At 49.8% G+C, this 22,769-nt stretch overlaps 9 protein-coding genes across 9 annotated transcripts; 3 read left to right on the top strand and 6 right to left on the bottom strand.

Annotated features, from left to right (window-relative positions):
• Window positions 1-409: 409 nt before the first annotated feature.
• On the bottom strand, window positions 410-2,511 carry BGZ61DRAFT_499058 (major facilitator superfamily domain-containing protein; the record flags this gene model as incomplete). The annotated part of the gene is made up of 9 exons (XM_046251357.1): window positions 410-708; window positions 781-1,036; window positions 1,260-1,301; window positions 1,371-1,668; window positions 1,790-1,950; window positions 2,011-2,081; window positions 2,133-2,307; window positions 2,365-2,435; window positions 2,499-2,511. The coding sequence occupies 9 exons, from the start codon at window positions 2,509-2,511 to the stop codon at window positions 410-412; spliced, it is 1,386 nt and encodes a 461-aa protein (XP_046097181.1).
• An 836-nt stretch (window positions 2,512-3,347) lies between these two features.
• Window positions 3,348-6,299, bottom strand: BGZ61DRAFT_431631 (uncharacterized protein; the record flags this gene model as incomplete). Its single annotated transcript, XM_046243856.1, has 5 exons — window positions 6,129-6,299; window positions 5,291-5,723; window positions 4,410-5,155; window positions 4,154-4,363; window positions 3,348-4,092 (listed from the first exon to the last, which is right to left on the bottom strand). Exons 1-5 carry the CDS (start codon window positions 6,281-6,283, stop codon window positions 3,348-3,350), a joined length of 2,289 nt encoding a protein of 762 aa, XP_046097180.1. The 5' UTR covers window positions 6,284-6,299.
• Window positions 6,300-7,211: 912 nt separating this feature from the next.
• Window positions 7,212-8,877, bottom strand: BGZ61DRAFT_462500 (uncharacterized protein). Its single transcript, XM_046247304.1, has 6 exons — window positions 8,631-8,877; window positions 8,444-8,571; window positions 8,293-8,392; window positions 8,097-8,238; window positions 7,836-8,044; window positions 7,212-7,778 (listed from the first exon to the last, which is right to left on the bottom strand). The coding sequence occupies exons 1-6, from the start codon at window positions 8,817-8,819 to the stop codon at window positions 7,332-7,334; spliced, it is 1,215 nt and encodes a 404-aa protein (XP_046097179.1). The 5' UTR covers window positions 8,820-8,877; the 3' UTR covers window positions 7,212-7,331.
• A 626-nt stretch (window positions 8,878-9,503) lies between these two features.
• Window positions 9,504-11,610, top strand: BGZ61DRAFT_522812 (uncharacterized protein). The gene is made up of 4 exons (XM_046252559.1): window positions 9,504-9,938; window positions 10,004-10,220; window positions 10,274-10,662; window positions 10,713-11,610. Exons 1-4 carry the CDS (start codon window positions 9,666-9,668, stop codon window positions 11,346-11,348), a joined length of 1,515 nt encoding a protein of 504 aa, XP_046097178.1. The 5' UTR covers window positions 9,504-9,665; the 3' UTR covers window positions 11,349-11,610.
• Window positions 11,611-12,450: 840 nt separating this feature from the next.
• BGZ61DRAFT_499054 (cytochrome P450) lies at window positions 12,451-14,142 on the bottom strand (the record flags this gene model as incomplete). Its single annotated transcript, XM_046251356.1, has 4 exons — window positions 12,451-12,616; window positions 12,680-12,846; window positions 12,899-13,983; window positions 14,091-14,142. 4 exons carry the CDS (start codon window positions 14,140-14,142, stop codon window positions 12,451-12,453), a joined length of 1,470 nt encoding a protein of 489 aa, XP_046097177.1.
• A 499-nt stretch (window positions 14,143-14,641) lies between these two features.
• On the top strand, window positions 14,642-16,113 carry BGZ61DRAFT_538988 (major facilitator superfamily domain-containing protein; the record flags this gene model as incomplete). The annotated part of the gene is made up of 2 exons (XM_046254719.1): window positions 14,642-15,084; window positions 15,132-16,113. The coding sequence occupies 2 exons, from the start codon at window positions 14,642-14,644 to the stop codon at window positions 16,111-16,113; spliced, it is 1,425 nt and encodes a 474-aa protein (XP_046097176.1).
• A 1,643-nt stretch (window positions 16,114-17,756) lies between these two features.
• On the top strand, window positions 17,757-18,748 carry BGZ61DRAFT_484737 (uncharacterized protein; the record flags this gene model as incomplete). Its single annotated transcript, XM_046249646.1, has 4 exons — window positions 17,757-17,780; window positions 17,817-17,843; window positions 17,899-18,279; window positions 18,359-18,748. 4 exons carry the CDS (start codon window positions 17,757-17,759, stop codon window positions 18,746-18,748), a joined length of 822 nt encoding a protein of 273 aa, XP_046097175.1.
• Window positions 18,749-18,755: 7 nt separating this feature from the next.
• Window positions 18,756-19,999, bottom strand: BGZ61DRAFT_141430 (uncharacterized protein). The gene is made up of 4 exons (XM_046237281.1): window positions 19,893-19,999; window positions 19,556-19,837; window positions 19,172-19,498; window positions 18,756-19,109 (listed from the first exon to the last, which is right to left on the bottom strand). The coding sequence occupies exons 1-4, from the start codon at window positions 19,971-19,973 to the stop codon at window positions 18,867-18,869; spliced, it is 933 nt and encodes a 310-aa protein (XP_046097174.1). The 5' UTR covers window positions 19,974-19,999; the 3' UTR covers window positions 18,756-18,866.
• A 547-nt stretch (window positions 20,000-20,546) lies between these two features.
• Window positions 20,547-22,490, bottom strand: BGZ61DRAFT_367234 (uncharacterized protein; the record flags this gene model as incomplete). The annotated part of the gene is made up of 1 exon (XM_046241764.1): window positions 20,547-22,490. One exon carries the CDS (start codon window positions 22,488-22,490, stop codon window positions 20,547-20,549), a length of 1,944 nt encoding a protein of 647 aa, XP_046097173.1.
• Between the last annotated feature and the right edge of the window lie 279 nt (window positions 22,491-22,769).

Genomic DNA, 22,769 nt, shown 5'->3' with positions numbered 1-22,769 from the left:
GATTGTAAATCTCTCCATTTCTCTTGGTCATGTGTTGAGGGCGAATCCCGAGTCTATTATCCCACCTAAATTAAATTACTACCATGCTCTGATGTTTACATGTTACTAGACCCCGTAGAAAAGATGGCACCTCGTCGGCTCTCCTTAATTAGCTTGGGGAAGGGTGAAATACGAATATTGGAGTCACTCAGGGCTGAGAAATTCTTAATATCCAACTGTTCCCGTTCACTTCACGACTTCGCTGTATGGGAATTGCCGGTGTAGGACGAGATGATCTTTTCAATTGGACTGTATTACGTCTGATCAAAAATTACGAGACATTGTCAACCTCTATCTGTCAATTAAAATAATTGTATTGTGGTGGTGGTCATGTCTGCCAACACAAACAAGGACATCGTGCATTATTAGCTCAATGGAGACTCTTCTTGTGCATCTTTGCAAGGCCCGTTTGCCCGAACCATCTTCTCATGGACTTGCCAAAGTAGAGAAAGACGAACACGGCCATGTTGTTCGCCAATGTCGCACCACAAAAGACGCCCGCAAACATGGTGATGTACCCGTGCTCTGAGATCCAGTCAAGGACTGCGAACCCAAACCCAAAGGAGATGGCCTGCTTTCCAATGTTCATAGCGATCAACATCTCCGGCACATTGGCTTCGTACGAATCCATGGCGTATGCAAGGGTGTAGGTCAGGTAAAAGAAGTTTCCTGCGGTGGAAAGAAGGTTGGTCAGTATGATCCATCAACGATCCACGTAAAAACACATCCGCAAGGACATACCAAATTGAAAGAGTCCCACAGCAAAAATGAGACCGATCCAGTGGAGTTGTTTCTCAGCCGAGTACCCGTATAGGATGAGAGATGCCGGAGCTACTAGGAGAACCACAGCAAGACACCAAAGGCGATGTTCGGCCTCGTGGATATTTCCGTTCCTTCTTGATAGCCTAGCGGCAAATCGGTCTGGAAGTGTACTGAAAGGTATAGCGGCTGCAAAATAGCCCACAAACGCAGCGATCGACACCAGTCCCGTATTTTCCTATATGAAGTGGTTAGGTTGGGCTCTGTGGTTGAATGGCATAAGTGTTGGTGTCTATCAAGACGCTCTTACAATCGACCATGAATACGGTGGGGCGGCGACGATGGCTGGAAACGTCGATGTGAAGGCGAGAGCTCCAAGGCCGATGACCATGCCTAAATCATTGAATTAACAACCAAGCTTCAACAGTGGCCAATGTGTGTATACCATATGTGGTGCAAACCCAGAATACTGGTGGAACAGCGAAGTATGTGAACGAGCGGATCTTGAGAATTGCATGTATTAGCAGTTGCTTCAAGATCTCCTTCCTGGCTGGTGTTGGACAGGACATTACCATCATCATGAAAACCGGAGACTGATGGTCGATTTGGTCGATGACCTTGAGTTGCTGCGCGTATGTCTTGCGTCGTCGAGGGAGATTCGTCGTGTCTTCGATTTGTTCCGAAGCCTGCTGAGTATCCTTTTCCGAATTGATCACACCTTCAACTGTACTTTCGGCGATATCATCCTTCATCCTGTTGAGGTACATAGACTCCTCCAAGAAGAAAAAGGTCGCTATGAATAAGACGCATCCGAAAGCAAACTCAACCCAGAAGAAGAGGGTGTAAGAAAGGCCTCCAGCGAGCATGTAACTTGCAGCAACGGCGCTCAGACTACCTGTGGCGAGGGCAACTGCGCAGTCAAGAAGTCAACACCACAACTCGTTTGAGGGTCTAAGGGAATCTGCCCCGATGAGAACGCTTACATGTATACCATCCCAGCGCACTACCACGTTCATGCAGGAAGAAAACATCTGCCACAACCTGAGCAGGGAGAGCTTCACAAACGGAGGAAGCAAACGCATGCAGCATCCGGAATCCGAGAAGGACATCGTATGAATTGGACAGAGCACAGCCAAGAAGGCCACCACAGTACTAAATCAGCCCTGTCAGCCCGTGATCGGAAGCGCAACTTCACGTCAAGGGGAAGCTTGCCAGTATAATTGAGATGAGCATGACAGGTCGCCGTCCTATCTTGTGGTACATCGGTACGAATATAAGAGAGCCTGGAGAAGCTTGTGAGTTGCGTCGTCCCGGTTGGGTTGGATGGATCTCACCAAAACCGAAGAGCAAGTTTGGATACGAGACGAGGCGAGAGGTTTCGCTGGGTGTTTTTCGGAATAGTTCGGCCAGATAATTGACGTATACACTTGTCCCGAACAAAGCTCCGTTCGACAGGAACGAATAGCTGCACACTAAAAACAGGACAGTATTTTTCTTCCACCTCGGCCACTAAGGAAGGAAATCGGGTCAGCGTACGCGAAGCCGCAGGGACCGGAAAAGAAGTACTTTAAGAGGGTCGTTCGGGTCGTCGCTGGGAACCGGGTACAATGCGAGGCCATAGGCTGTTCCTGTCGTATCTATCACAGTGGCCACGTTAGCGACAGCTAACGCTGAAGTTTCAATTGACGAAACAAACATACCGGTGATTGTCATGTCGATGGTCCCAGAGATCTTCTGGGTGACCGTACTACCGGAATTCCACCGTCAGTTCCATACCAGCGCATGCGAAACATGGTCTTGCGGCTTCACTAACTCATGGCGGGCCGTATGGGCTTCCATCTCTCCGTGGTCGACCATTGTATCTCAGAAGTGGTGGGCGTTATGCAATACAGTAAATAATGGTTAATTAGAAATCAATGAGCTGCAAAAGGATCTCATTGATACCGTAGAGATGGAGTAGACAATGGCTTATGTATTTATCGCACCCCAAGCCGACAGTCTAGACCGTCAAGTGTCAACGAACACCCAAATGTGCGGCATAACCTAGCAAAGACTAAGCTAGTTACAAGCCGGCATCCCCCTCACCAGTCCATAGACAGCCATGATAAAGTATCAGCTATGGAATTCCGAACACCAATGGCAGCTGTTGCAATAACGGAGTCCAGCGTTCAGAGGTCATCCCGTTCACAAATCTAGGAGCCGAGATGCTACCATTCGCAGGGCCGCTAGGCATTGTAGGGTTAGAGCATCTCCCTCTCCGCATTTAGGGTACGGCTCGAAGTGTCTCCCTTGCCGAGGGACATTGGCACGACGGCACGACACGCATTACCCCATTACTTACCCCAGACAGACCGTAATCAGACTACCCCGCATTGAAGCTAACAATCTTCTCTCGTGGAGGAATCAACTGGTGTGTGCAGCTCGGAATACTCGGAATCTTGTCGCACATTGTGTTTGAGCAATCAGCGCCACACCCACGTTCACACGGCCATCTACGAGTTCAGATGGGGGCAAGGTAATGGTAAATTAACTAGTATGTAGATGCCGGGCTACTTTTCGACCAAGTCCTCCATGACTCCGAACAAGGCCCATTCCATTCCGTCCACATCTATCGGCTGCGATGCCCCGTCAGCAAACATGTCGCGATCCCGTATCTGGCTACCAGAATACCCCTGTGTTATAGCATTGATTGACCCTGTAAGAAACTCTGAGCTGTCATTTTCACCTCCAGGCACCTGTGCAGTGGGGAGAAACTCTGCCAGGGACGGGATGAGGTCGTCGATGGATTGCTGCGGGTCGTAGTTCAAAACCGGCTCAAACGTCCTCGGCTCGGCCAGGGATAAGACCCGAGGCTGTTCGCGTTGCGACTGAGGTTTGGGTCCCTTGGCTAGGCTCAGCTGGTCGCGGAGCCACGCTGGAAAGTCACGTTCTTCCGGTAGCCTCCCTTTGCTCATGCAGACATCTACCGTCCAGGTCATCCGCAAGTACGTGTTTGGCTGACTCGTTAACATCTGGCTCCAGTCTGTGATAGATGCCCGGTCGGCCTGGCACAGCGATTGGCTATTAATTTGAGCCAGGTTTGCAACATGTCTTGCTACTTCTTTTACCCACTCCACGCCATCGTATTGTGGCACAAACGTCTTCATCGCCTCAACTAAGACGTCCAAGCGACTTTGGTTCGTCACCGAAATCGAATTCGACCCACTGAGAGGATCAAAGGTCAATTCCTTGCTCAGACATGATAGTCTTGCAGTCATAACATGCAATGCTAGAGGGGTTGCAAGGCACGCAACTCTGTCCAAAAAGAAATTGTGAGCTTTAATTTTTCTTGTCGTGAATACAATAGCTAACTTACGCGGTTATTGGAAGCCAGCGAGTTAGGCGACGTTGGGTTAAGTTGCCAAAACATTGTGTCATCTTGCAGGTGCTGTCCTGCAACTCTTTACACCGTTTGTCCAGCTGTATGGTTTGTTCAGCATCGTTGGTTGCTTCATTGATGGGCTGTAAATTGACAGATTCACGCAGTATTTTATAATGACAGAGGGCAATGGCGGCGGTGCTACACCTGTGTTAGCTCTGACGGGTAAGAGACGAAGTGACCGGCGACTCACTGATAGTATATGTACATGAGCTGAGTGTGCAATATAAAAGACTTGTCTCTCTCTCTCTTGCCGGGGCGCTGTGTCTGGGTATCTTCATGGGGAGGAAATTGCGCACTGGTGCGCGCATACCAATCCTTTAATAAGGCGTCGGATCTTTCAACCACGACATGGTCCGACTTTTGTGATTCCCACTTGCTCATAACAGAGTCTTCAAATGGAAATACCAAGGTGAGTACGTCTGTAAGTATCACAATGAATTCCAGGAATTTGGAGAACAGGGCAATGTGCTGTCGCTTAGTTGCCGGCGTGAAGATACTTGACCGATACATCTCCCCTTCTAGATCCGACATCCCCAGGGGTATACTGTTCTTGAAGTCGAACCGATCGTGTGTAATGTGGAGCCGGAAACGTGTACAGAGGGGAGAGAGTCGATCGAGGATAATGCAACACCACCAGAGACGACGAAGTGCATTGTGGTGCATGCTTTGGTCCGGCGAGAGGGGGGTGGCCGATTCCAAGCTTTCCGCATAACGGTCTGCGTTGATGCTTCTCGCGTGCTGGATGCCGATTGCCAGCCATTTTTGGTACGGATTGAGAGTTGTGTTGGACGGTGGAACCCAGCCCATCATTAAGAGCGCGGCTTGTGCCAGTGGAAGTGGTTCGGATTCCGTTTCTAAATCGTAGAGAAGCTGTGAGGCCATTTGGCTTAGCATGAGCACTCTCACAATATTGCCAGGGAAAGAAATACCTTTGTCCTTCGATAGAATTCAGTCCTCGCTGTCCGAAGGCTTGAGAAGCCCAATTTCTGAATAGTTTCTTGGGGTACAAACTGTGGTCATGTCAGTATCTGGTTCGCCATGGAGTGTATGCAGCCTCGCAGTCTAACGCACAGTACAGCTGGCAAACAGCATGGCCTGGAATACCAGCAGAGATATCGTTCGCAGAGGCACCACGTCGCCTTTGTCGGAATACATGTCCCAGAATTCGCCTTCATGAATCAAGGGGAGCAGGACATGCATTTGGGCAAAGTATTGTTCTACGAAGTTGTCCAACGTCGGGCGAGTAGGCACGTGTAAGCATCCCTGGGCCTCCAGATAGCTGACATCCTGATGGGGAATGCTGTGCAGGTTGCCGACGGATAGGTATCGGTAGTGAGAATAGAGTACCGTGGACGGCCCCTGATTCCCATCGGTACGGCGCTTTCTGTGGTGGATTGATCCGGCGTCGCTCGCAGCCTGTCTGTGACTCTCAATCGAAGTTGGTTCTGAAGATGCGGTTCCTGATAGAGGCATTGCATCTATTCGCTCGCCGTATTGGGATTGGCTGAAATCGCGTTCCGTGTGTGTGGCAGTAGTTTGGTGCGACTCGTGCCCAATATCACCACCGTTGATGCCGTCTTCAGTAGACCCAGCGGGAAGAGACTCGAGCTGCCCTTCGCACCAGGGCATGTCCATGTCGAATTGGGATGGAAATTCAAGATTTATCGACGGCGCATCATCATCGGGGGCGCTCATTGTTAATGTTTCTGCGGTGGACAGCGATACATGAATGCTGTCGCCCACATCCTCTTGGCGTGGATCTCCGCGCTGTGACGGTTCTAATGAGGTGTCCGCGATGAGACGACCCGGTTGTCTCCTACGGGCTTGTTGGCTTCTGCATCACAAGGTTAGCAGCAATCACAAACAAAGGGTAGCTTCAAAGCGCGTCATGAGCTTGGCATTGTGGTACATTCGCGATGCCCTCCCGACAACAAGACAGTTTTTTCCATCCAGATGGCAGTTGGTACAGGGTTGGTCGCGCGTCGAGACATCGCAGCGGACCTTGCGAGACCTGCAAGAGAGACAGGCCTGCATCGATCGCGGGCGACTCATGCGACGGGCCATTGGATCGTCAGGAGCCATCACGACGACGGTGATTGCGACGATGATGGCGGTAGAAAGATAGAGGTGCTTTTACGCGAACATGGAGGAGGGGGACGCGAGCAAGAGAGCTATCCCTCTACGGAGCAGACGGATGCTCGTTTCAGGTTAGAAAGGCTGTCTAGATTTCCCACTGCCCACGCTATGTTCCCCAAAGTGCGGGGATAACAAGTCACGTATTACTGCTCTTCTTCGTCTTTGTCGGTGATGATTGCCGGTCTACATTACCGTCCCCTTGGTGTGGAGTCATCCCCGCATTCCAACTTCCGATATTCCGATTGTCTAGCTTGTGACGGCCGCACGCTTCAGCCAGCTAAGTTAATCGGCAGGGCATAAGCTTAATGTGTCAGTTTGGCTTTGTAATGCGGCTGAGGATAATATGCTCATAGGATAGTAAGCCAGCAAATTCGCTCTGTCGGGTGCTGGAGCAGATACTTCCTCCGCTAGCGAATGGTGCAGAATGTCGACGGTATGCTATGTGGAGAGGCATTGCCAGACATCAGGAAGTGGATTGTCTTGTTTCAAACAATATGACCTTCAACTGGGTTCGAAGCTGTTCAGCCTTGTAGGAGTGTCATACTCCTGTTTTCTGGCTCTATTCGCCTTCGGAGCCAAATACATTGACGATATGTGCCCGTAGGGTTCGCTGAGTCAGGTTCGGAGGTGTAGGGTAGGACGGGATCCAACTCTTGCTAACGTATGGCTGTCAAAAGATGTTGTAGTCTAATGAACCTTGCCAAGGGCTAGAAATAAAGATGCGTGTAGATAATGCGCTTAAATAGACCCGGAATTGAGTTGCCGGCGTGGGGTTTCAAGAAGAAGGGCTGTGAAATGAAGCTTAGTAGCATGCGGAGCTCTTTGTTCAAGAAGTTTCGCGATAGGTGCCATATCGATCAACGCTGCCGCGATTTTAATAATTAATGCGATTATTTATGATAAGTGGACGCTATTATTTAATTCAAAGTGCATTCATGTCGTATTGGCTTCTAAACACCAAATCTAGAGCCCCCTGTTACCATATTTCACGGACACGTTGCGCGTGCTCGCTGTGATGACTACTTCTATCCTCATGCGCGACCTCAACCTCGCTGGATACCACGATGCCATTTGACGGGTAGTCAGCAGATACAGGTGTTGAGGAAACCTTCAAAGGCTGCATCTTCACGTCGGCCACAATACGTTCCTCGCTATCATTGAGTGTAATATTCGCAGTGATGGGATTCGCGGTAGGAGGTTTTCGATTCCTTCGGCCTTGGCCATCACCACCGCCACCACCAATGGTGCGGAAGCCTGACGGCGTTTGGTATGTCTTTTGCGACGAGCGTAACATACTTCCGAGTAGCGGGGTGAACCACGCTCTGAGAAGGGGGAACAGAAGCGGAAGGTTAGTCGTTATCACAGCCACGAAGGCCTCACGAGTTCCCCAGGCGCCTGCGAGCGCAGCTCCATTGACAGGGTCCTACATCAAGAAGAAGATTAGGAAAACTGTTCCGACTAGGTATGGGTCAAGACCTACCACCAGGACAAAAATACTCTTGAGCGTAGCGCAAACGAGCACAAATATACCCGTGCTGAGCACAACAGTATACGCAATTTTCTTTATTGTTTTCAAGCCGGACTGCCATAACATGGGGATAGGTATTCCTATCAGGTATATATCGGTGGATACATTTGCGGCGAACGAGACCCAGATGATGGGTTTGGATATGGCGGCCTGGCAGGAATCTAGAAATAATGCTTTAGGAATTGCTTCCTCGAACGGATGTGAATTTCTTACTACCGGGATCAGGATTGATCTGCCAGTATTTGTGAAACGGCCGGCATGCCAGAAATACTGTCAAGATGCAAGCGACAAACGTTGCAATGACCAGACCAAATCCGATCTGAATTCTGATGCGGTAACGCTCGCCGACGCCGTCCTATCGAAGGGTTAGTTGGAAAGCCTGATATGTCACTGGCTGTGCAATTCGTACCGTGAGTCGAGTGTAGAAGTACAGCAGGGACAATTTGAGCGACCATATCAAGGCAGAATAAATGGTCCAGCCGGCGACCTGTATTTTCGACCCAAGCACCCTACGCATAACGGTTGGCAATCGCGTCCAAGCCGACTAGGATAAAACCCACCTGGCGCTATACTCGTGATCCTCGGGCGACAGCGCGGCTCGCTCAGCGTCGGTCATACCATTATTTGCAAGGCCATGGGCAACACTTCCCACGCTATACGCCAGACTTGATTGAATGGTATAGAACATCTGCAGTGGTTGAGGTTAGCGAGACGTGGAATACTCGTTGGAGCAACGGGGGGACGAACAATGCCGATCCATACGAGATAATCCTCAGTGCGAAGACCCCGAATTCCGCTACCTCTCATGCGAGCGTAGGTCCGGAGCGCCGTCGACGCGACTCCAATTGAGTACAGCGTCCATGACTCGACGGCAGATCGGTGGATGGCGTCTGCAATAGCTTTTGCCGCTGAATCGGTTGGATCACTAGATGACATTGTCCAGGCATGTTCGAGCTGGGGTGAATCAGATGGCCATTGCACAGAAACAGGCCACCGGGAACGACAATTCCTTTCGTCTGCTTGCATAGAATTGGCATTCTATTTGTAGAGACCCCCGGCGCCAGCCACGAACTGTCAGAAAACCGCCTCCCTTCACATGCGAGCCGGACCCCTGCGTTGACAACCGGAATAACACCTTCCCTGTTTGAAGATACGAACCAGGGGCTGCGGGATGGCTGGTTATGCCAGCCGTCACACTAACGCATTCTGTAACAAGGGGGTGACCAACAGAGTGGTCGAGTCAAGCCTCGTGGGAACAATGGAAGAGGGGCGATACAGACCCCGTCAAACTTAGAGATCCATATTGTACTATTGTATGTGGTATTGAGAGCGAAATTCGATGAGATACCCGTCGTGCTAACGGTCAAGAACCACGATGCAATTGCCCTGATCGCAGGATGGCTGCTTCGCACATTCGGGCATACCAACCGCCCCCTGTCGGCGATTCGGTACTGCAATCGAAATATCCCGGTGGACGGTTGGTCCAGCCTGCAGCTAAGAGCTGCTGCATGCATATATGTACGGCCGTGAATGCCACCAGCAGGGGATTGTAATTATTACCAATTGCTTCCGACGGTGAACGACGCTATCAAGACATAACGCGCCTATGCAAACAGGGATATCATGGCCCGTGAAGCCGGGCGGTAGAATTCCCTCACGCACGTTAAATAGCCATTGCGCCCTCGTCAAAGGCTACCGGGCCAGCCCACACTCATTGGGCAACTGGACGAATCCTTTGTTCGGTATCTCGATATACTTTGTAGCCCGTTTATTCCGATAACGATGCATTGGATCAAGATCGAGGCCATCTTGGCCCTTGCCAGCTCGGCGATTGTGCCAGTCTGTGCGTATGCGCCTGTGCCACGAAACTCGCTACGTGGTGAAACTCCCATCACCGACCTGGGTAAGCTTGGTAAGAAGCTTTCAAAGGCAGCCATGGTCTACTACCCAGGGTCGACCGAATTCGAGCTAGCATCAAAGCGATGGTCTGTCCTGGATGCCCCCACGGTGAACATTGTCGTGGTTCCTGCTACGGAGAATGACGTTGTTGAGACGGTATGTTTTGTCCAATTGACTCGGATTTGTCTGGTGAGAGCACGCCAAAGCTCATGGTGTCTTAGGTCAAATTCGCCAACGCGCAGGATTTGCCGTTTCTCGCATTCAATACCGCCCACGCGGCCATCACCACGCTGGGGAGGATGGACCATGGCATCGAGATCTATATGAACCTCCTGAGCAGCGTGAAAGTCGCTAAAGATGGGAAAACGGTCAAGATCGGCGGTGGAACCCAATCCAAGGCTGTCACAGATACGCTCTGGGCAGCAGGAAAACAGACAGGCAAGTCTTTTATTCCGAGCATATTAGATGCTAGCGCTGACCTTGAGAGAAAGTGACTGGAACCTGTGAGTGTGTCAGTTACATGGGACCCGCGCTTGGGGGTGGCCACGGCTGGCTCCAAGGACATCACGGGCTCATTGCAGATCAGTTCGTCTCCATGAACATCGTGCTGGCCGACGGCACCTTGAAGACAATTGATAGCAAGTCTGACCTTTGGTGGGCGATGAAGGGCGCCGGCCACAACTTCGGCATTGTGACTTCCATCACCTCCAAGATTTACGACATTGAGCACACCGACTGGGCGATTGAAACGCTCATCTACAGTGCCGACAAGGTCGAGGAGGTGTACCAAGCCGCCAATGACAACCTCCTTGGAAAGCAGCCCGAGGGAGTCATTAACTGGTCATACTGGGTCAACAGCCCTGATATGGATCCAAACAACGTGAGTACCCTCATAATCCAGCATGAATGCTGCTGTTGACCATCCTCCAGCCCATCATCCTCTTCTACATCATCCAAGAAGGAGTGACAGCCGTCAACTCGACCATCACGAAGCCCTTCCACGACATCGGACCTCTCGTCATCCAGCCCGTTGCAGGAGACTATCGAGATCTTGCCAATTGGACCGGCATCGCCCTCGCTTCTGCGCCATGCCAGAAGAACGGGCTCGTCAACCCCCGCTTCCCGATCTATCTCGAGTCATATGACGTTGCGGCGACAAAGCAGGCCTATGATCTCTTTTCATCCGAAACAAATGGGGACTCTCCCTTTAGCAACTCCCTGTTCATGCTCGAGGGATACTCGACGCAGGGCGTGAGCTCGATCAACGCCAAGTCAAGCGCCTTCGCCTTCCGGGACGCGCACCTTCTCCTCGCCCCGCTCATCACATATTCGCCCGATGGCCCTGCCCTTGACAAGCGGGCTGCCGACCTGGGCGTGGAGCTTCGCCAGATCTTGCACAAGGCCACGGGCAAGAAAGAGATGGGCTCTTACGTGAACTATGCCTTCGGTGACGAGACCCCGAAGGCATGGTACGGGAGCGAGCAATGGCGCCAGGACCGCCTGAAGGCCCTGAAGGGGAAGTACGATCCGAAGGGCAAATTTAGCTTCTTTGGACCAATTGCTTAGGCGGAGAAACATGTCCAGGGGCAAATCGACCACATGATGGGGTCGTGATCTAGACGACAATGCAGGTCAGGGATGTTATGTACTATGACTGGGGGACCTTGTCGTTGAGAAAACGGGTGGTTGGTATGCGGAAACTGACTCACGACGTACGAATTATGCATAGCAGCACTCTGTAAATACAGCATGACCATGAAGAGCATTATTGTGGAGGCCAATCGTGAGACGAATTGCAATGACAGACATGTAGAGCCCAATTGTGCACGAATAATGGCAAAAGATTCCTCGGACATGCCGGAACATTGATCTCGGCACCTGTCGATCTATGCCCAGTTCGATGCAACAAGGGCCCAAGCGAAAAGTCTAAGCCTGCCAGGGGCGGAAGCCGGAATGCGATCCGAATCCTGGATGAACCACCATTATTGACTCCGTAACCACTGCAACGCGGTACCTGCGCTTGCTGTCATCCCGCTCTGAGAGCCATGACGAGAAACGATGAGCTAACTGGTTACTGAAGTTCATTCAATCCTTGACTAAACGTGGCAGGGCCCGGGCTACTGAAGCCTTCCCCGAGGCGCTATTTGTAACATGGGTATCGCTTTGGCCTCTAGTGCTGTCAAGCTGAGCGGCACACCGGCACCAACGTAAAACGGGTGGTAGCAGAAGATTCATTGATTCCTAATACAATTCAGTGTTAAATCGTATTGTTTATTTGTATGTTTAGCCTTTGACTGCTCTTGACTCATATTCTTCTGCGTCAATCATTCTGGTGCCAAGATCAGCCACAAAACCCGATACCCCAGCTTGAAACTCGAAATTACAAATCCCTTGCCCCCCTGTATTCCTTCGTGTCGCACAAAGGGAGCCGACTCCCCTTACATAATTGAAGCTGTGGTACATTTCGCGCGGGGTACACACGAGAAAAGATGTTGAATCATATCGTATCTTGGCAGCCGAGGCATGAAGCCGCAAGATGTAAATCGACATTTAACCTATCTGATCGATCACCGCAAGATGTGACCGATGTAATGCAGCGGAAACGAGACCAACATAAATGAGACGAAAAATTCCCTATTGTCTTCATCGTGGGCGTAGTTCTTGAACCCTAGACTACCTTCTGAGCGTTGTGAACCTTGATCTTAAGGGGGCCCTTCTCCCAGATAATAAAGGTCCTCTGGTCTCCCGTCCAGTCGTACTCTTCATCCGAAAGTTCGAGATCAAAATTGTAAACAATCCTAGCCAAGATAGGTCGCATCTCAGCGTACGCCAAGCTGTACTTCATTAGCCGCCAAGTCTATCAAATGCTTGTGGTTCAGCAACTTTGGGCAACTTACTTTCGACCAATACAATTTCTCGCTCCGATGGAAAATGGTTGAAAAACTTTGCGATCATCATCGGCATAGTAAGGATCTCCCATGAACCGCTCCGGAGCGAAGGTCTCGGGGTCTCGGAAATGGTCGGGCGAGTGGTGACTGGCATATTGGTGAACCGACACAATAGTCTAACAAACGGTTAGCTTATAGCCGACTACTGAGTGTCGAGAAATATCTTACTCCTCCTGGAATATGCTCCCCGAGAATAGTGTCTCCCCCCTTCGGCACTTCTCTGGGCATGCCAATCGGAACAGGAGGGTACACGCGCATCGACTCATCCAGTACGGCAAGAGTATACTTTAGCTGATTGGCGCTCACCGAGTTGATTTCATCGTCCGACTTGAATGTTTGACGCACTTCATCAACTAGCTTCTGCAGCTTGTCGGGATTCCTTAGCAAGAGGTAAATGCAGCCTGAAAGTAAAGTAGCTGTCGTTTCCGAGCCACCAACAATGACCGCGAAGAGTGCACTACTCAGCTCGGGATCTGTCAATGCGTCTTGTTTGTCCTTGTTCTTGAGAAGGTAATGTATAAAATCTGGTCGATCAGTTGTTGAATTCAGGCGTCGAGCCACCTTGTCGTCTGTCAATTCCTGGTGCCGTTTCGGCAGTTCCTTTTCACCCTTTGGAATAAAGAATTCAATGAGTCTCTGGGCACCGGGTGCTCTCCTGATCGCACCCATTACTGCTGTAGCGCGGACAGTGTCGAAGATAATCTTTACCCAGGGGTGGATTGATCTTGTCTTCAAGCAATCGAACGGTTCGCCAAACGAAAGATCACCGATGATGTCAAATGTGGTCCAGTTGAACCATGAAACTATATCAAGATCTTCGCCCGTGTCCGCCTTGCCTCTTAATCCCTGGATGAGAAGATCGATGTAGACTCTCATAAGAGGCTCCTGACTTCGCAGGGCTTTTTCGGAGAAGGCGTGTGCCATGGGGCGACGCAAGCGCGGATGGTATTTATGATCGGACGAGAATAGAGACGGAATTCCATTGGGCGGGTCCATGTAGAAGGCGGGCTCTTTGAGAAATAATTCATGGCCTGACCGATGCCCGTATATGTCTTTCCAAGCCTCGGCTTTGGTATAGGACAGCTCTCTCGGCCCAATGCGCACTATATCCCCGTACTTTTGATGCAATCCATAGACGTATTGGCTCGTTCGACCGGTAAGAACTGCCTTCAAGTATGGCAATGGAGTAGCGGCTGCTGATTTTGGGCCAGGGAATCTTCGTAGCGGGCTGACAAAGAGGTTGTATATGACGACTAGGGCAAAGCCCACGGTAAGTAAGATCGAGCCCTGGGGTATAAGTCAGTGTCGCGTAACTAATAAAGAGTGAGAATGCTTACCCCTAGAAGTGCGTATGAAATACGGATTGCGAGGCGTCCAGAGGCCCAAGGGAGTTGGGTGTAAGCAAAATCCATTTTGTACAGCTTTCGCCCAATTTTCAGGACTTTTGGCTGGGGAATGAACAACGCTTCATCGAGGCATGCCTGTCTGCCATCATAGCAAGGACATATTGCTTATTATACTGCAGTTTATTCTATCATCAATCCATTCCTTCCCTTGGATCGGTAAACATATCCGTTCTCGGCAATGTGCGGCTCGTCAGGTTCAACTTCAGTTTGTTGTCAACTTCACCTCGGGATTCAGCCTCCCCTCGGGATAATCCACCGATTCGGAAGTTATCGTCCATTCGGGATCTATCCTTTCCTCGGGTCGGATTACAGTCTCTCCTCGGGTCTCAGAGTTCTACCATATATCAATGCCTTTATTGAGCCAGTCAGAACATCGATTGATTGATCCGCAAAGACCCAGAGTTCGAATTCTCTCAACTTACCCTGACATACTTCGACAATGCAAGGAGTTACAACCCCACCTGGAGGTAACCATGATGGAGAAAAGGGCATCTTAGCCTCAAATATGTCGCAAAAGGGAGATATTACGCCAGTCTTCTACCACGAGGAAGATGGCGACCAGAATGTCGAGAGTGGTGATCCGACGGCCGTTTCGAAAGAGCTTACCAAGACCGTCAGAAAGGTGGACGTCATAATCTTACCCGTCATGACCATTTTGCTTGCCTTTTGCTATATTGACCGCACCAATATGGGTCTCGCTGCTGTCGCTGGCATGTCGGCCGAACTGGAATTCAAGGCATATCAATATTCCATCTCGCTGCTAGTCTTCTTTCCCGGCTACGCTCTGTTTGTAATTCCGGGCAACTACTTCCTTTCCAAGACTTCGGTTCGGTACTGGCTCACATTCCTCTCTGTCGCTTTTGGCCTGTTCACGCTGGGCATGGGGCTTGTTCGTAACTACGCCAGCCTCGTCGTCATGCGCGTCTTCTTGGGAATCTGCGAATCTGGGTACGTTTAATTATTCAACATAAACAATGCTCTGCTAACTCTGAAAGGGTGTATCCAACTATCATAGTAGTGGTTAGCTCGTGGTATCCCCGCTATTACTTTGGCCGGAGAATGACATTCGTCGCTTGCGGCGCATCGCTGATCTCGTCCCTATCGGGCGTCCTCGCGTATGCCTTTTCACGCATCAATGCTGCCGACTACGCTGGATGGCGCTGGATCTTCCTACTCGAAGGCGCCATAACCGTACTCGTAGCAGGAGGGGCCTTCTTTGTGCTCGACGAGTACCCTGAGAAGTCAAAGTTTCTCTCCCAGCGACAGCGCCACATTGCTGTCCAGATGATAGCTAAGGATCGGGAGGAACACGAAGAAGAAGAATTGACGGTCAAGCTGGTGTTACTGACCCTCCGCGACTGGAAGATCTGGATCTTTGCAGCTATTTACATGCTCAACGTCACCATCACGTACGGACTGGCTTATTTCATGCCTCTGATCCTCAATGAGCAAATGGGCTTCACGGGTGCACTCAGCCAGGTCCTAACAACTCCCCCATACTTCTACTCTTTTATCTTGGCTGTGGTCTGTTCAGGTTTTTCTGATCGGATCCGCATGAGGTCACCATTTATCATGTTCTTTGCGCTCAATATGATAATGGGAATTGTATTGACACGGTGGGGACCAAATACTGGCTCTCAGTATCTGGGCTTGTTCTTCACTATCGGCGGCTCGTTGGTCAATGGCCCTATGACTATTGTCTTTGCTCAGAACAATGCACCGACGCGAACAAAACGCAGCGTGAGCTCAGGGCTGCAACTGACTCTTGGGGCAGTGGGTGGTATCATTGCCTCCACTATGTTCCGGTCTCAGGATGCCCCAACCTATACTCCGGGTGTGATTGTGATACTCTGTTGCACTGGTGGCATCATTGGCCTTACCGCCTTGCTTGTCTGGTATTTTCATCAGCAGAATCGGCTCCACAGGGAGATGAATCGTGTTTTGGAAGGTCAAAGGGATTTTGTATACACTCTTTGAGCTACCGTCATCTGGAAAGGTACTATATCCAGATATCTATTGTGTAAGTACCCAAGTCTCTGAATATGATTCTGATGGTGTGCTACAAAGTTCATACTCTTTAATTGTACATCCACGACTCAATCTCATTGCTCTCGACTACTGTCACCCCATACCAGTTGCCAAGACATGTCCACCTCCCGCACTCACATGTAAACCAACAATGGAGCCTTTTTTATAGTAACTTGGCAATCTTAAACATTCTTGGACCATTGATTTTACACTCTAGTCATGTTGTGCACCCCGCACGCTAATGAAGGAAAGAGAGGTTAGATATGGTAGCCGAGGGCCGAACGTTCCTTGGATAACCGATGCACAATTGGAGAGAGGGTAAGTTGTAGCCGGTGAAACTTGTGTCTTTGTAATCGAAAGAAAGTAGCGGTATTCATGAGCGTATACCTATTGTGGGACTTGAGGCAGTCTTGTAATGGAGTGGAGAAATGCCAATCAATATTCGTTAGAATACTATCCCAACTAAAATCTGCCAATAGCGTCAAGCTGAGCTATCAGATAAAGTAACCAAAAATAGGTTTCCGTCATTCGTTAAACTTTAAAGGAATCGACTCCGTGATACCTACACTTGAGTTGTCGTCATGATCCCAGTACCAACTTGCTTATAGTCCAGGGTAAGCCGCACTGGATTCGCAGTCTGATGGAACGAACCGTTGCCGACTAAAAGTTTGACAGCTGGCTCCTCGCTGTCAAGGTGAATGTCAATCTCAAATCCTGGAGGAATTCAGCTGAAATCCCATCCTGATCATTACGACCCATAAATAACAACAATCTTGCACAAAGCTCTCGCTTGAAGCGATCAAAGTGTCCCTGCTTCGCGTAGAAGGATTCAAGCGATTCATAAGATTGTTTCATGAAGCATTGGCCATTGATACATGTAATTTGCCATCGTATGAAATTTTACTAATTCGAAAAAGGAACCAAGCGCATCACCCGTCCTGAGTAAGGAACGTCAACATTGCCATTGAACATTTACGAGTTTTCAGGAGCGAAACTCAATATAGAGATAACGAGAGTGACAGAAAACCCTACAAAGGCAGAGGTTCACTGGCAGTCAACGACCGAACTACTCTTAGTTAGCCACCCGTCGTCTGATCGATCGGAGAGTTGAAGGGATGCTGAGGTCTCTGGACGGTATTGATGTATGTTTTTGACATCTGAGCATATTACACTGATGAATGCAAAAGGAAGATGGTTGCACTCGAGCTTTGAAAGATTCAGTCCATAACCTATCACCATTGATTATCTTGCAATAGGGGCCAAACGGTAAGTCAAAGGCTATCTGAAGACGACCTGAACTGGTGCCAGAATGGATATTAACCTATCTGATAGTCGACAGAGGTCGTGCATCATGGTGAGTGGCCTTGATGTTGGAGAGCCTCGGCCCGAAGCAGGACAGAGTAAACCTTGGGTCATATCGGGTTTAATACCAGTCGTAAACTATTTAAAGGGCAGAGGCGTCTCAAAATATGTGTATATATATACCCGTAGCCTGCTGAGGATACCTGAATATTCGCCTCTCTCTTCTCCATCTTCTGGCCTAGTTTCTTCAAGTAGCTTCTGTGTCATTCAACCAAAGGTTCCATCACAGTATGGAGTCCCTTGAGGGAAAGGTGGTGAGTACTAATCTAACTTCTGTCTGCTCCCTCAAGGTGAGCAAGTTGCCGGCACAAGGTGTGGTGAGTACTATCACACGAATTGTACTCGCTCACTGACTAAGTAGCCGAGTAATAGATTGCAATTACAGGCGCAGCCTCTGGCATTGGCTTTGCAACCGCGCAGCTCTTGTCATCTAGAGGCGCGATCTTGTCTCTTGCAGATATAAGTGAATGTGCATTGAAAGAAGCTGTTAAAACCCTCCCTCCAGACTCCCACACTAGCACTGTTGTCGACGTACGAGACAGTAAACAAGTAACGTCGTGGATCGAAATGATAGTTCGCCGCCATGGTCCACTGAACGGGGCGGTAAACCTGGCGGGAATGATAAACAGCGATAGCCTCTTGAAAGACGGGACAGACGAAAGATTCCAAAATGTAATGGATATTAACGTAGGGGGAGTTTTCAACTGCCTAAGGGCTCAATTAAACAACATGGTGGATTCAGGAGGTAGCATTGTGAGTTCTCCCGGCCGCCACAAGAGAGTTACTGGTCGAGTTGAGGAGTACAGAAACTAATCGGTCTGAAACTCTGCAGGTCAATACTGGATGCATCGCGTCTCTGATTGGAGTCCCCTTCGGAGGATGTTATGCCGCAAGTAAGCATGCTGTTGCTGGCTTGACTAAGTCTGCTGCGAGGGAGAATCCAAACATTAGAGTCAACGCCATCGCTCCAGGTACCGTCAGAACACCGATGATTATGGCTGTAGAGAAGGCACGGAAAATTAATAGGCCAACAAGTCTACAGTGTATGGATCGACAAGCTGATCCAATGGAGGTCGCCCAGTTGATTGCCTTTTTGCTTTCCGATGAGGCCAGCTTTATTACTGGATCTATTCAGTGTGTTGATGGTGGCTGGACCTGTGAGTTGAGCGAAGTTTTAGAAGGCATGTTAGAAACGAGTTTGTGGATGGATGAAGCAACCTGAACTGACGCGGGCTTGAATATTAACTAGGATGGGCATTTGGCTTTCAATTTGATTGTTTCGAGATAAGACTCATCTCAGTTTCACTCCTTGAGATACCCGAGGCTCTGTTATTCACAAATCAGACATACACTTTCTTACCTTTTCCATCCACAATATCCCGAATGAAGCTCTCAAGACTTCGGCCCTTGATACCAGGGTACAGATCCTCGGCGATAAGATATCCCAAATACCTGGCATGATCTGGGCTGTTATCGCCACGTACACCCCACGAGTTACAGTACTCATAACTTGCTCGCATCTGGTCGAGAGTGTTGGATTTTCTGACTTCGTTGAGCTTCAGCTCAAGATCAGCTGCTGAAACCTGGGAGGCGCATGGGAAGTCAGTGCCTTGTCATGATTTTGTGTGCCTATGTGTGGCCTTACCTCAGTCCTCTCCAGCCTCTCGCCGCTCACTTTTTCAACCAGCTCAAACACTTGTTTCTGGGTCTTGGTCTCGGTGAAGGCGAATACTTTCTTGTTGAGTGTCTGTGGATCGCTGATAATTCTAGCCACATATTTCCCAATATCACGCACATCTGTGAATGCAATAGGAACGTTTCCGCCAGCGAATACAGTGTTGTTCGGTGCCAGCAGAGCATAATCGAAGCGACCAGATGGTACCCTGGGAAGGGTGATCTGGTACCACCAGCCCACATCAATCACTGTGTAAGGAAGGTACAAACGGTTGATATGATCGAGGATATCTTCCTTCTGTTGAAAGGGTCAGCAAACTTCGGTTCGCCCCCAAACAAGACCTTGTGTACTCACCAAGTCATGCAGGTACATGACTCCTCGAGGTGCAACCGTGGCAAAGAAGCATGGCACGTATCGTTTTACTCCAGCTACTTTAGCAGCAGTGGCCAAAGGAATCTCGTCCGAAAGCGACTGGTAGTGAATGGCAGAAATAACCACATCGATCCCTTTCAGGATGTTGATGAGCTCATCCTGCGGACCTTGAAGCTCGGCTGAGACAATATGGATGGATCGCGCCTTCAAATCCTGGACTCTTGGCTTCTCCAATGATGATGGGCGGACCAAAGCGGTGATTTCCTAGATACCACGTCAATGGGCAACTCGACCAGTCGTCAAGTTAAGATATACATACGAAATGGACATCTGAGTTGACGAGTCCATCCACAATAGATCGTCCAGTCTCTCCCGTGGCACCAACAATTGCGACCTTCATCTTTTCTTGAGCGCTTTCGTAATGTGTTGATCGAAGATGCTCCTTCGTAGAATGGAAGCGGTGCTTATAAATACACACGAGCAACCGCTTGGCGGGTTGACTAAGCCTATGGCCTCTTGTGGAAGCCGATGGCAACGTTGTAGAACTCCACCAGGAGAGTGGGGGCCTAACAGACCAGTCAGCTCACCGGGTAGCATCAGTCTGACTTTGCTATACCATAGCCTCGGCTAGGGGTTGATCAATGCCTATAATGCCTCCGAGGGCTGGGCTATCAGCCGGGGACTTTGTCTCGAAATCTCCCACTTGGATTTGTGTTCCTCAAGATTGTCATTCTCTCTATCGAATTGAATATATGGGGAAGTTACTGTTATTTCTTCTGTTAATTCTGGACATTGTATGAACCCGTGGACGAAATGCCTAAGAAGAGGGAGTAGCATTGTACGTAAAATGGCTCTGATCTTCATCGCTCGTAACGATCCTGTAGCAACAGACGCAATTATTCAAGACCTAACATCCTTCATCAATCGAGATCTCCTGGATTTACAAAGTAGACTGAGACTAAATCATAACTGGCTATTCTGTGCCCTCCATAACAACTCCTTCAAACCCACCCTTCTCCCACTCTCCGACCACTTGCTCAAAGTCAACCACCCCCTTGCTCCACATACTTCCTCGAGCTCGCCGCTTCTGCACTTCCACCGAGACCTCTCGGTCAAGCTCTCCCTCGGCATTAATGTAGCTTGGCGTGCAACCAGCGGCAGCCAGGAACATGCCTGCACCGGCCGCGATCTTGTTGGACCACTCCTCTTCTGCGTCCGAGGTCGCCTCGACTGTAAAATTATAGCGATATGGGGAAGGGGATGATTTATTTGACCTTAGTCGCAACTGAGACTGAGCCATCATAGCAGCAACCTTCTTTGCAGCAAGGTCGATACTGAAAGTAAAGTTGGGCGTACCCCCTGCGTGAACGAAACCTGGCCAAAACATATTCGGGAAATCGTGACTCATCATGCCAAAGAGAGTAGTAACCCCAGCTGTCCATTTCTTGTCTAGGGATCGATTATTTCGACCAAACACATCAATATCGACTCGACGTGGAGGACTGTAGAGAAACGCGCTGCGATAGCCTGTGCTCAGCACGAGAACGTCGAGCGGATATTCTTGGCCTCCAACAACTACACCCGTCTCCGTGACGAGCTCAACACCCCGTGCGTTGGTATCAACAAGTGTGATGTTGTCGTTGTTGAAAGCCTGAAGATACTCATCGTGGAAACACGGTCGTTTGCACCAACCGGGATACCAGGCCTTGAGCATCTCCGCTGTGTTTTTATCCTGGACAATATCTCCTGCTCGTCGACGAATTTGCCCCTGGCGAGTGAGGTCGAGAGCGTGGAGCATTTGCCTGTAGTCTTCTAGCTTCTCAGGGGGCCTAGTCTTCTTATTCCCGATGATGGCGCTGTACGACGGCATTGAAGTCCAACCGTCAGAAACGAGGTTGACGTCTGGTTTCGGGTCTGCATGCGTCATGAACTCGTTGAAGTTTTGTTGTCGAGCATGTTGCCAACCAGGCTTCAGAGTCTCGCGGTTCCACCAACTTTCATCCGTGGGCCTGTTGTCTCGCCGGTCGACTGCCGAAGGTGTTCGCTGGAACACATAGAGTTGATCCGCCCATTTGACAAGTTCAGGAACTACTTGTATAGCAGTTGCTCCGGTACCGATAATTCCCACCCGCTTCCCCTTCAGTTTAGCCGTGCTGGGATCTGTTGGAGTACCGCCTGTGATGTTATAATCCCAGCGAGCCGTGTGGAATATGTCATTCTTGAAAGTCTCTAGGCCCTTGATGACGGGGATTTGAGGAATAACGGATATACCACTAGTGAGCATCACAAATCGGGACTTCACCGTCATAGCTGTTCCCACGTCCCTCCCCTTATTCTGTTGAAAGATGGTTGAAACCCACTCCTTGCGAGCATCGTCCCATGCAAGACGGTTCGCCCTACAGTGAAACATTGCTCTGTCCTGCAGTTTCCACTTGGTGGCTATTCGCTCGGCATTGAGTCGCAGTTCCTCTCCCGACGAATATTTCGTTTTCGGCATATAACCAGTTTCCTCGATAAGCGGCATGTAGATGTAGCTTTCTACATCACACATCAGGCCTGGATACCGATTCCAGTACCAAGTCCCGCCAAATCCGCCAGCATTGTCTACCATGAGGATGTCCTCGGGACTAAAGCCGGCATCTATCAGACGGGCTGCGAAAAGAAGACCACTGTGGCCTGCTCCAACTATCAAGATCTCGCAATGCTGATCGGCTGGTGGAGTGGGGGGAGCGGTGCCGTTCACGGGGGTGTCTGGAGTCCAAGGATCGGCGAGGAACTTTTTGAACTTATCGAGCTCAAAGAGGTCGGTGAATTGAGCCATGCCATCGTCTCGGAGACGTCTGGTCCTTTCCTGTTGGTACTTTTCTTGAACATCGCGGAGTGTCTGCTCCCGCTGACCATTAACTTCCTGTGCCATACTAGAATTGGGTGAAAGAAAAGAGGAAGGCGTTTTGAGACGAGTGTGATGGAAGCAGAGCTCTGTTGCAAAGATATGATAGAAAGCTATTAGCTACACATTCTCATCCTCCAGAGCTGACCGATTTAGGCTGTGAAGCTTTATAAACACGCCCTGCCTCGGCTGTGACTTCACTCGTGCCCTCGGCTACCTGCAAGCGGACCAAATTTATTTTGGCCACCGAGAAAGTTATTGGACGCCGGGAAAGTCCTCGGGAGGCGTCATTTGGACGTCTGATAT

Source organism: Ilyonectria robusta (assembly GCF_021365365.1).
Source record: "Ilyonectria robusta strain PMI_751 chromosome Unknown BGZ61scaffold_31, whole genome shotgun sequence".
NCBI lineage: Eukaryota > Fungi > Ascomycota > Sordariomycetes > Hypocreales > Nectriaceae > Ilyonectria > Ilyonectria robusta.
The sequence above is the reverse complement of the archived record's forward strand: the minus strand, read 5'-3'. Positions and strand labels throughout refer to the sequence as shown.

Bases quoted from the DNA above. Each gene is read 5' to 3' on its own strand.
- BGZ61DRAFT_462500 (XM_046247304.1), bottom strand. From the start codon at position 8,819: ATGTCATCTAGTGATCCAACCGATTCAGCGGCAAAAGCTATTGCAGAC. The intron at 8,393-8,443 runs GTGGGTTTTATC...CGTTATGCGTAG, and splicing joins GATCACGAGTATAGCGCCAG to GGTGCTTGGGTCGAAAATAC. The intron at 8,239-8,292 runs GTACGAATTGCA...ACCCTTCGATAG, and splicing joins ACTTCTACACTCGACTCACG to GACGGCGTCGGCGAGCGTTA.
- BGZ61DRAFT_522812 (XM_046252559.1), top strand. From the start codon at position 9,666: ATGCATTGGATCAAGATCGAGGCCATCTTGGCCCTTGCCAGCTCGGCG. The intron at 9,939-10,003 runs GTATGTTTTGTC...ATGGTGTCTTAG, and splicing joins AGAATGACGTTGTTGAGACG to GTCAAATTCGCCAACGCGCA. The intron at 10,663-10,712 runs GTGAGTACCCTC...ACCATCCTCCAG, and splicing joins CTGATATGGATCCAAACAAC to CCCATCATCCTCTTCTACAT.
- BGZ61DRAFT_141430 (XM_046237281.1), bottom strand. From the start codon at position 19,973: ATGAAGGTCGCAATTGTTGGTGCCACGGGAGAGACTGGACGATCTATT. The intron at 19,838-19,892 runs GTATGTATATCT...CGTGGTATCTAG, and splicing joins TCAACTCAGATGTCCATTTC to GAAATCACCGCTTTGGTCCG. The intron at 19,499-19,555 runs GTGAGTACACAA...CCCTTTCAACAG, and splicing joins TCATGTACCTGCATGACTTG to AAGGAAGATATCCTCGATCA.